This window comes from Saimiri boliviensis, chromosome 11 (assembly GCF_048565385.1).
Source record: "Saimiri boliviensis isolate mSaiBol1 chromosome 11, mSaiBol1.pri, whole genome shotgun sequence".
Classification (NCBI taxonomy): domain Eukaryota; kingdom Metazoa; phylum Chordata; class Mammalia; order Primates; family Cebidae; genus Saimiri; species Saimiri boliviensis.
The window spans coordinates 113,047,351-113,058,947 of NC_133459.1; the positions used below are offsets into that span (position 1 = coordinate 113,047,351).

The 11,597-nt window shown below is 35.4% G+C and overlaps 1 protein-coding gene across 1 annotated transcript in view; it reads left to right on the forward strand.

The window, feature by feature from the left end:
- DPYD (dihydropyrimidine dehydrogenase) overlaps positions 1-10,974 on the forward strand; it is an 856,217-nt gene extending 845,243 nt beyond the window's left edge. The window contains exons 22-23 of the mRNA XM_039460876.2: positions 5,748-5,888; positions 9,550-10,974. Of these exons, the coding sequence (XP_039316810.1) occupies positions 5,748-5,888; positions 9,550-9,732 (324 nt within the window). The 3' untranslated portion in view covers positions 9,733-10,974. The remainder of the gene's footprint in view (positions 1-5,747; positions 5,889-9,549) is intronic.
- The last annotated feature ends 623 nt before the right edge of the window (positions 10,975-11,597 follow it).

An 11,597-nucleotide genomic window follows, 5' to 3' on the forward strand; every position in this document is an offset into this window, starting at 1 on the left:
AGTTCATTAGGCCAACGAAAGGAAGTCTGAGCTTAGAAATGCAGGTATCCCACCTTTAGTAAATCTAATTTCAGGAAGTTCAGAAAAAACAATAGATATTATCTTATAGTCAGCAACTCGAACCTGAAGATGGATCGGGAAAAATGAGAAGCTGACAAGTACAAGCTTGATGACATACTCACTATGTTTCCTAAGAAGTGAGAAAAAGGCTTTGCATTTACGTAACTGAGTGTTTGGTGCTCATATGAGAAAAGACAGATCACATTACCAATGATGAAAATAAAAGGGTGCCACCAAGATTTAAAGATGGGTCAGAAGTGCTACAGTCTCAAATGATCTGAGTTTGGAGAAAATATTAGGAAAAAAAGGCACATATTTTGTCTTTTAAAGGCAAAAAAGAGAAAATATACCCACTACTTAGAGCAGGTGATAAACTGTTAAATTATAATTAGAGAGAACTGTTTCACTCCCATTATCTTCCTAGAATCCCGTAAAGAATGTTCTTAGAACTGAAAGAGTAGAGAAAAGATATTTGAGAGTTAAAACCTAAGATACCTAAGGACATTGTAAAAACACACTTACCTTCATTAAATGAAGTTAAATCCAAAGTGTCTTGCAAGAGATTAATACTTTAAAGCCCGAGCTCATCCAAGATAGAAAAAATGCAATGATCAGGGCCACAGATATGTGCTGAACCAACTTTGTTCTCAGCCAGTCCGTACCCATCTGATTCTCTCACTAATAATTTTCCTCTCATCCAACCCTCTCTCACGACTTCAATTCCAAAATTCTCACTTGCTTCTATTTCATCTCTTCATTTACTTGCTTCTCTCACCCTCCCTGACGAATCTACTACTTCATTTTCTGTATCATGCTTTGTCTCTGCCCTCTACTTTCAACATATTCAAGCTGAGTCCTTAGTTATTAGAGTTCTACCAAATTTAACATCAAGACGTCCTGTTTTCTTACCGTACAGTACCTCTCTCTGCCTTCTGCTAAGAGGGTACATGTAGACTATCCAGAATAAGGTGCCTGCTTTATTTTTTAAGTGCTTTTGTAAGAGATCATTATACCACACTGATGAAAAATAAATGTTGCTCCAGGTTCTTTACCAAAGAAAAAGGTGGATGTGCTAGAGGTAGTAGGGAAAAGATGGCAACAGACCATAAAGATTGATATCTAACCCCAAGGGAATCCTGCAAAGGTCATTCAGCTTTCGACCCGGGAGCATTAGTAAAGGAAGAAGTTAAATCAGCAAAAATTTGCTAAGAGCAAACCAAATTATCTCATTTGATGTTTTGAAAGATTTACTAGGTAAGAAGTGAATAAAGCATAAAAAGATATGACGTTGGTAATTGTACAGATAAGGAAATAGTTAAATGATTTAATAGCTACATCCAAATAATGTAAATATTGAATGTTTTTAGGTTAGAAGTCGTAGTGACTGCCCACAGCATGCTCTCCTGGGTCCTGGTTTTTGAAGGACACTTATTTGCAGGAATTGTAGTAAGTGCAGGTGGTCCTGAATTACAATGGTTCATCTTAGGAGGCTGTTTTTTTTTTTTTTTTTTACTTTATGGTAGTGCAAGAGCCACAGGCATGCAGTAAAAAGTGATATGTGTTAATCAAATGTGAAAACTTGAAGCTAGAAAGAACTGTTATCATGCCAGATAATCACAATTTGAAAATCCTTCAATCAACCATTAAAAATAGACCACAATTAATAAATTCATATTAGTCATAATAAATTCAGAATGAAACATCAGGGACAGAATCAGGGCTCTCTAGTTCCTCACTCTTTGGTCTTAAACTTTATATCAAACAGAAACATTGACTGGTCTATTAAAAAAAAAAAAAAAAAAAAAACTAGGCTGGGTACAGTGGCTCACACTTGTAATCCAGCACTTTGGAAGGCCAAGGTGGGCAGATCATAAGGTCAGGAATTTGAGACCATCCTGGCCAATATGGTGAAACCCCATTACTACTAAAAATAACAAAAATTAGCTAGATGTGGTGGTGCACGCCTGTAGTCCCAGCTACTCAGGACACTGAGGCAGGAGAATTGCTTGAACCCGGGAGGCAGAGGTTGCAGTGAGCCAAGATCACACCAGTGCACTCCAGCCTGGGCAACAGAGTGAAACTCTTTCTCAAAAAAAAAAAAATTTAAAAATAAAGAATTTAATTATCCCAAACTAGTAATAAGTTGACAGAAATGTTATCTGAGAATTCTACAGTACTTTACGACATCAATTCTTTGAACACCTACATTAAAATTAAATGTTATCATTATTAAAGGATTTAACATTGCTTTCTCCACATACATATCCACATATAAACATTTCCACTAATCAGGGATGGCTACAACATACTGCTGAACCTTTATACATCCAAACTCCATGTGGAATAATGAATATGGGCTCCATGATCTCCGCAGATGTGCATCCAAGAGGGACTAGACTAGCCATATGTGATTTACTGATTTTATGCATCTTTCAGCCAACTCCAGATTCCAGGACGTCTACTCAAGGGTATTCATAAGCTGGTAGTACTACCTGGAGGCTTTAGGTTTTAAACGAATGTCCACATTCTTAGCCATATGGAATGATTATTTTATTAATTTTTTTTTGCTACTCTTTCCCAAAATGATTTAAAATAGTTGTCATTCTTTTATCCTCTTCTAGATAAAGAAATAAATACAATTTTCTTAAACACTATAATGAATAAGGGATGAATTATTAACACCGTGTGCTAATAACTTCTAGAGGCTCTACATTGGTTTCACATTAAACAATGATGTTTTGATAAATGACAACAGCAAACCTCCAATATGAGTAAAAGGCAGATTCGGTGTACACAGAATCTTGACTCACTCCACATAAAAATTTCTTAGGCATATATAATGTTTCTTTTGAAGAAGCCTTATACCATTGCTGACTGCTTAGGGAGTTTCTTGTATAATCATCTTTTGAATATTTATTGATGATTTTAGTCATCATGATCTGACTCAGTGAAACAAGTCTTTAAGCTGATTAATTTACTAGGTTGAAAAAATTATTTTCTATCATGTGTAAATAACCTGTTACAGCCAGATGGTGACCTCTTGCATTTGTTATTTTAAAATAGTACTGGGAAATATTACACATATTCAGATATTTTGACTATGATTATTTTGTATTTAAATTATTCATATCAATAAAAATGTTTAGTAAAGTAGCTATTACTTCATCCCTCTCTGTGCCTACTACTGTAATACATGTTTAGTGTATAGATATGTAAAATTTATATTTATTTTAACAAATATTTGAGTGCCCATAATGTTTTAATGATCTGCAGAAACAAGATGCACCACATGAGGTACAAAGATGAATAACGCCTACTAAGAGGCCACAACATAGGAAGCTAAATGTAGAAAATATCCATAACATGAACTAGAATTTGCTGAATAGAGAATAACAAATGAGTCAGCATAGCAGAGTGCTGATGATCATGGTGTTTGAAGTCAGGCAACACTGGTTCTGAATCCCTGCTTTGTGATTTACTTAATTGTATATTTTAAATCTCAGTCACATCATCAACTATTAAATGCATGAATTTTAAGTGAGAAAATGTGTAAAAAAAATATGGCACTGGCCTGAAATATATTAAGGACTCAAGAAATATCTGTTATCATTAGATGCACATAATAGATAAAATACCATAGGTCGTCAAAATAATTTTTAATAAAGAGGAGGAGAGAGGGCAAGGAAAGGAGCAAAAGGGAAGAAAGAAGAGAGAGAAAGAGGAAGAAAGATCACATTCTCACATTTGGATAGGAAAGGAGAAGGAATGATTAAGGAAATCTTCATGAAGTAATGGCATTTGAGATGTCCTTGAAGGATGCTTAAGATTTTGCAAGGTAGAGTTGGGAATGAAGAGTATTTTAGAAAGAGGACTTAATATTAGACCTCAGATGGCTCAACTGAAGAGAGTGTCCTCCAGTGTAGCTGAAGTGCATGGTGTTTGAAACTGAGAAATAAGGTAGAAAAAGATGTGTTTGCAGAAAGCCTTAAATGCCAGTATGGTAAGCCTGTGCCTAATTCAACAGCTTTTTGAATAAGGTAGTGAGAAATTTAGTCTGTGTCTTACATCCTAGATTAAGATGGTAGCATTGCACAGAGTAGAGTGGGAAAGGAAGAATGTGAGGGTGAAACTTAGCAAGTAGTCCCTTACAGTTGCATTAAAAATAATGAGAAATTAATTAATAACACTTAAAGATGGCAGGTAACATGTAAAGGATTCAAAAGATATTGCAGATCCAGGACCTAAACTAGGCAACAGGTAGGAGATACTGGAGCAAGTCATGTAGTGAAACATTAACGATGAAATTCCAAGACTCCATGATTGGAAAAATCTTAAGTGCCATCCACAAAACTAAAGAAATACAAAGAAAGATCCAGTTCATGTTGATGATAAGTTCGGTGAGTAATGAATTTGCAGTACCAATCTCTAGTGACAATGCTCAATATGCAGCTGATAAATGTAGATCTTGAGTTTGTGAGAACATTTCAGAATGGAGATATTTGATTTGGATATCTAGTGCCCACCTACAAATAGACAGCAATGTACTTGAAATGATAACTTCAACACATTAAAAAGAAAATAGGGAAGACAGTATTGGAAGTTTTCTAGCATCTTATCACTTGGGAGATACAAAAAGAAAGGAACTATATAAAAATGTAAACCTTGTCTCAGTTTGAAATTCCGTGTGAATGAGTATACCGTAATGTAGAGATCAAATAGAAAAAAAAAAAGTAAAGAAGGGTAAACAAGATTATTAAAAGAAGAGCAGAAAATGCAATACCAGAGAGAATATGGAAAGATGGTTTTAAGTAAGAGTCAAACCTCCTTGAACATGGACCTTGAATTCAAACAAGATTCTCATTTCAATAGTTAAAAACAAAAGCAAAAATCTTGACAGCATGCTAATTTGACATTGCTACATTCTTTTGTTTTGTTTTATGAAGCAAAGTGTTTTTTATTGTTGAGGAAACATAGTCTGTGCTTCACATATTAAGCACACTTCCAATTAGTATGAAGAACAAAGCAATGTGTAACCACATGAAAGATCTTCAATGATGAATGAAGAAAATTCTGGTTCTTTAAAAGTAAAAGAGCATCTGACTTAACTATTGGATCAACCTAATTAATTAACATAAATTGGAATTTTTAAATAATGTCATTTACTCTTCAAGACATGACAGGTGAGTATGCTATCAAAGCACTTTCTAAATGAAAATCTGAAGTCCACATACAGTGATATAAATGCATAACATTCACACTAGTATGCCCTTCATTCTGAGCTATCCAAAGTTTTCTAGTATAGTGTATTGCCCTTTATTACTATGAATTACTTTTGGTCCTTCAAGGTCTGAAAATGAAAAAAAGTAAGCCACAACAACTCAAACGGGTGTCATTTATTCTTTCTTTCCACAGAAATGCAGTTGTCAATTAGCTAGTCGAAAACCTGTTGAATGCAGTTAATTAGGTCTTGTATTTCTAAGCTAGGCATGCATATTACCCACCTTTCAGAGGACAAACATCCAAGCTATAATTATCATAAAACGCTTATCTATGAGAATTACGCTATCCAAAGTCTCCCAAGTTAATATAATGCAACATTGTATAAAAACAGGAAAGTGTTGAGTGATATTATTACATGAGAATGTTTTAAAAATGAGCATGCTGAGTAATTCAGTGACTATTTATAGGATGTAATAGGAAAAGCACTGCCGTACCTGGGAACGTTTGGTGAATTGAGCAATGTAGAGCACGTTGTGGCTATGATCGACGAAGAAATGTGTATCAACTGTGGTAAATGCTACATGACCTGTAATGATTCTGGCTACCAGGTAAGAATTCTGCTGGAATTGGAATGCTATGAGACATATTTTTTCTGGTTTTTGTGGCAGAAAGCATCTTCTGCTGCTAAGTGTGAAATTTAAACCAGTGGTGCCAAATATTGCTCTTCTGCAACAGTACATCCTTCTGTCATCCTTGTAGCATGGTCTTTTTTTTTTAAAGGGAAGTTGTAACTTTTACTAACTATGCCAGCATTAAACACACGGAATTACTTTTATATCATTTCATTACCCACAACACTGGAGGGAAAAATCCAGCTGAAAAGAAATGCACACAAAATTGTGAATACTAGGAAAGCATTATGCTTTAATACAGAGGAAAGAGAAAAGAACTACCATTTATTGCCATTACGCTGAAAGGATGATTCCTTCTGCCAAAAGGGAGTTCTCTTCCATTCAGTATTGATTAGGCTTTTATTACAGTCAGAAAGAAGCACTTTCCCACCAACTAGTTGTGTAGGTCGGTCCTAGGAATTCCTCTGAAGCTGGAAAAGCCAAAGAGATGCATTTTCCCTCAGGAAGTGAGCCATAGCGACTTTTCAGCTCCTCAGCCCTCAGCAGAGAGTCTACCACATGACAGGGGTGGGGGCAAAAGGAAAATTGGTCGTTTGACTCTTTCCAGTGAGCAATCATCTTGAAAACACACTCTGTGAATTTCTCTTTGACTTTTAATTTGCTTCTTCATTTACTTCCTATATATTTAACCTGCTATTTTTTAAAGAGTTTAGCACAACTATGACTTTCAACTGGTTGAATTTTAGAAATTAATGAAAAAATGATCACAACAATATTTTTACACATAAGTTTCTTCTCAAAAGCCTGATTTATTGTGAAAGTAAGAGTATTCCTTATGATACAGAATTTGGGGAAAGGAAATTTTAAAATTTTGGAAAACTACTAAACTATTAAAAATTTCTAAAAATTATACAGTATTATTTTATTGTATTTTTCAAGCTGTAATTTGTAATAAAATGTGATTAAGTAAAAAAAAAGATCTTTTTAAGAAATAATCAGTGGAATGTTCTAAATTCATAATAAAATGTTCCCATTTTTAAAAAGAGAAGTTTATGTACCTTATTCAAACTAGTGGCAGATCCTATATTGCTCATGGTGGGATTTTGCATATTCTTATGACATATCATATTTTAATTTTAAAAACTTAATTTTTCTTCTTAATTTTACACTTCTACACCAAATTTTTACTCAATTTATCACTTTTTTCTAGCTAAAAGGTGTCTTAACAGTTATTTTTAAATGCTAATCATATCACATTTCTTTCATGTCATCTTTCTAATGAACCAATCAGAGATAAATCAAGAAATCCTGTAGCTATCATAGCATCAGTTCTCTAATATCTTAAATCTTAGAACTATGGCTCCCATTGTGGAATTCTAGCCTTGGTACAACTTCAGTAAAAATATTCTCAGTAATGAAAAAGAAAATCACAATTATGCATTTTAAAAGACCTAGAAAGTCCTTTGATTCTTCTGTCTCAGAAGATAAAAATAGAAAATCAAAATTTTTAAATGAGTGTAAATGTTTGTGAATATGTTTGCAGATTTTCAAAGTATATTTCTAAGCATTAGTATTAATTTTTATCAGTTACTTCATTGAGTTTCCATTAATATAAAAGGGTACATAAGGAAAAGAAATCGTTTTTATTCATCCAAACATCAACTGGAAATGTTGTTTTACAGAATATAGCACCAATTTGTGTGGACAGATATTCCCATGACTTGCTATAGCTATAGATCTTGTTGAAATATATGTTTATTTCCTTAAAGACCAGACTTTTAAAAAAATTAAGGGCCAGACACAGTGGCTTACGCCTGTAATCCCAGCACTATGGGAGGCCGAGGCAGGCAGATCACAAGGTCAAGAGATCGAGACCACCCTGGCCAACATGGTGAAACCCTATCTCTACTAAAAATACAAAAATTAGCCAGATGTGGTGGCGTATGCCTGTAATCCCAGCTACTCGGAAGGCTGAGGCCGAAGAATCGCTTGAACCTAGCAGGCGAAGGTTGCAGTGAGCCGAGATTGCGCCACTGCACTCCAGCCTGGCGACAGAGCAAGACTCCGTCTCAAAAAAAAAAAAAAAAGTTAAGAAACTGTCATGATTTACTCTCTGAAAATATTATTTTCATTTATATGTGCATAAAAGAGATAAAAATATGGTTGCATGTAGCTTCGTTTGGGGGAGGAATTTTGTAAACAGCAAATATATATATGTTTATACGTATATATATATTTGGATTATAACATTGGTATGAGACAGGAAAAAAATCAGAATCTTGAATTACCTGAAAATGTAAGATTTGCAGGCCTGGCCTCAAGGGGTACTTTGGGGGTGGGGAGACACTTAATGTCCCTTATAATTTCCTCAGCTCTGACTTAGTCACTTCAAATTAGTATACAGTCTGAGTAAAACTACTGTATTTATTTTGCAAGTGAGACTGCCAGGCCAGTTTCCTAAGCCCCTCTGACACCATGATCTACTCCTACAATAGCTGCCCTGAAATCCCTCCTAGATAGAAACCCTGTAACTTCTGCTAGGTCTTACATGTCATTTTCACTATTGAAATGTTTCTCTTTAATGGGCAAATAATCATCATACCTTCTTTAATCCTCAAAAAAATCTTAATTCCCCCTTCATACTAGGTATTTTTAATTGCTTCTTCTACATTGCTTCATGGAAAGAAAGAGGGAGGAAGAGAGGAAGGTGGAAGGCAGGCAGACAGGAAGGAAGGGGGCAGGGAAGGAGGGAGGGAGGGAGGGAGGGAGGGAGGGAGAGAGGGAGGGAGGGAGGGAGGAAGGAAGGAAGCAGAAGAAGACAAGGGGAAGGAAAATTGTGAAATCTGTCAAAACCCTAAGCAGTTTCAGAGAAGGAGGGAGGGAAGGGAAGGGGAGGAGAGGGGAGGGGAGGAGAGTGGGGAGGAATCGAGGAAGACAGGGGGAAGAAAAATTGTAAAATTTCTGAAAAATCCAAGTTTCAGAGCTGGAGGCCTGGCTGTGGTTCTCTCGGCTCAGTAATGGCCAGGACAGGACACCAGTTGTCCTGGCTCTCCATTCAGTGCTTTTTCCCCTTCATGGTGGCCAGTGACTAGAGTCAGCTTGGAAATCTTCAAAACTCAAAGCTGGCTGTTAAGCTAATTTTTTTCTACTGCTTTCTTCTAAAAACTACATGCATTATTTGAAATCCAAACAAATGTATTCGTTGCCTGAGAATCTGACAGTAACACCTTTCTACTGTCAAGAACTAGGAGTGTGAGGAGGAAAAGGAGAATGTGTGAAAGTCCCCCAAAATCCACAGGTAGAAAACGCCCCAACCTGGTGGAACTGGAAAGACCCGAGCTCTGCTCAGAACAAAGAAAACTGGAGAGTTACTAAGTCATGACATATTTTCCTCACAAAATGAAGAAAAATACCCCTGAGGAATTTTAAACATTGTGTTTTTAATTTAAAAGGATTTCTTTTCTCTCTTTTTTTCCTCCTCTGTCAGCTCAACTGTTGCTATAGTTGCACCACCGAGCCAGACGTAGTTGTCTCCAAGTGCAGCTCCACTGCAGTGGAGAAAAATGTTCGTGCTAAAATGGGGACATTCTTGACCTTTGTGGTCAGTGACATCAATACCCTCTGTTTCTGTTTGCAGGCTATACAGTTTGATCCCGAAACCCACCTGCCCACCATTGCTGACACTTGTACAGGCTGTACTCTGTGTCTCAGTGTCTGCCCTATTGTCGACTGCATCAAAATGGTTTCCAGGACAACACCTTATGAGCCAAAGCGAGGCTTACCTTTACCTGTGAATCCGGTGCGTCAAGGTGATCTGTGAAAACAGTTGCTGTGAGCTTTCATGCCACCTACATATGCTGACCTTTTAAGATCATGATCCTTATGTTCAGCTCTTTCCAAATTAAAACAAATATATATTTTCTAAATAAAGTATGTAATTTCAAAATACATTTGTAAATGTGAAATATGTCTCATGTCAGTGACCGTTCAATTAATGGTCATAAAATAGAATGATTCTTTTCTGAGGATAGCAGTTAAATCCTGTGTGGCAGTTAATTGGATGTTCACCACCAGTTGTCTTACATGAAAAATTAACTTTTTTGTGGCAATTAGTGTGACAGTTTTCAAATTGCCCTATGCTGTGCTCCATATTTGATTTCTAATTGTAAGTGAAATTAAGCACTTTGAAACAAAGTACACTTTAACATACAAGAAAATGTATCCAAGGAAACATTTTATCATGAAAAATTACCTTTAATTTTAATACTGTTTCTAAGAAAATGTAATTAGCTCCATAAAGCACAAATGAAGGAAGTCAAAAAATTATTTGCTACAACAGGAAAAGAAAGCCTAACATTGGGTTTGTAGAACCTTATTAAGTAAAACCCTCTTTGCTGAAATTGCTTCTTTTTGGTTTCGGATACTGATAATGAGAGTATTTACTAACCAAATGCCATTCACTACTCATGCCTGAGGTGGGCATCCAAACTCATCCTCTTTAAACTATGTTTGTTCCTAACAAAATAAGATGATAGGATAGAGCCTGGTTAAAGCCACTCTTTTGCTGTGCATATACCTGCTCTGACAGGTTTTAATAGTTACCTTCATGATTATAGCAACTAATGTTGGAACAAAGCCCAGAGTATACAATGCTGAATCATGTGCTTCATTATTCAAGAATGAAAAATACAGTATTGGTAATATATGTTAAATATGCCAAATCAGTTTGACTACTTTCTATTTTAGTGTTTATGTTTAATTTCAAAAGTAATGGAATAAAAAAGAAATATATTTTCTGTTATCATTAGATAATATTTTTGTATTTCTCTATTTTCATAATCAGTAAATAGTTTCATATAAATTCATTTATCTCCTCTTCATGGCATACTTCAATACGAATCTATAAGTAGTAACTCAGAAAGTAACAATCTGTAGCTTATTTCTATGGCAAATTCAAGAGCTAGAAAAATAAAATGTTTGATTATGCCCTTTAGAAATCCATATTTACCACAAAACCTGTATGATTGAATAACATCAAATAAAACATCATATGTATTTTAAACATGGTCTTTTGCTGCCTCTTTTGCAAATGCAATTTCATATAAACCATTTAGATTTTGAAATAGAGCAGTTTCTGGTTAGTCCTATGAGAATTCCATCCAAATATAAAACCCACGATAGTTTAAGTAAAATGAGGGTGATGACCATGTAGTTACTCAAATGTTTCACTTCCTGTCTTTTTTACCCAACTTTACCTACTGAATTAGATTCTACTCTACCAAAAGGCATCTTTTACTGCAAACAGGCCAAGATTCTTGCCAATGACCCATGGGCAGGGACAAATGGAAAGCGGCAGGCTGCCTGCCTGGAGGTGCCAGTCTCACTATATGAAGTACACATGTCACTTAATATTACTTCTTAGATGTGATATTAATGAGTTATATAAACTGACTCTGCATTCTTGTCATGCAAAGAGAGTGGGGAATTCTAATCATGGTGAGTAATTTTAACTTTGGAGTCAGTAACACTTAGAAAACAGTTTCAGTAATCTAGAAAAGAAATTTACCAGGACTACATGGACACCATCATAATGTCTTATCCCCTACCTCAACTGATGAGAGTTTTTCACTCTGGGGGTTTAGTAGCCTTCTGGGAATATTATGAAAAATACCCATGTATGTACAC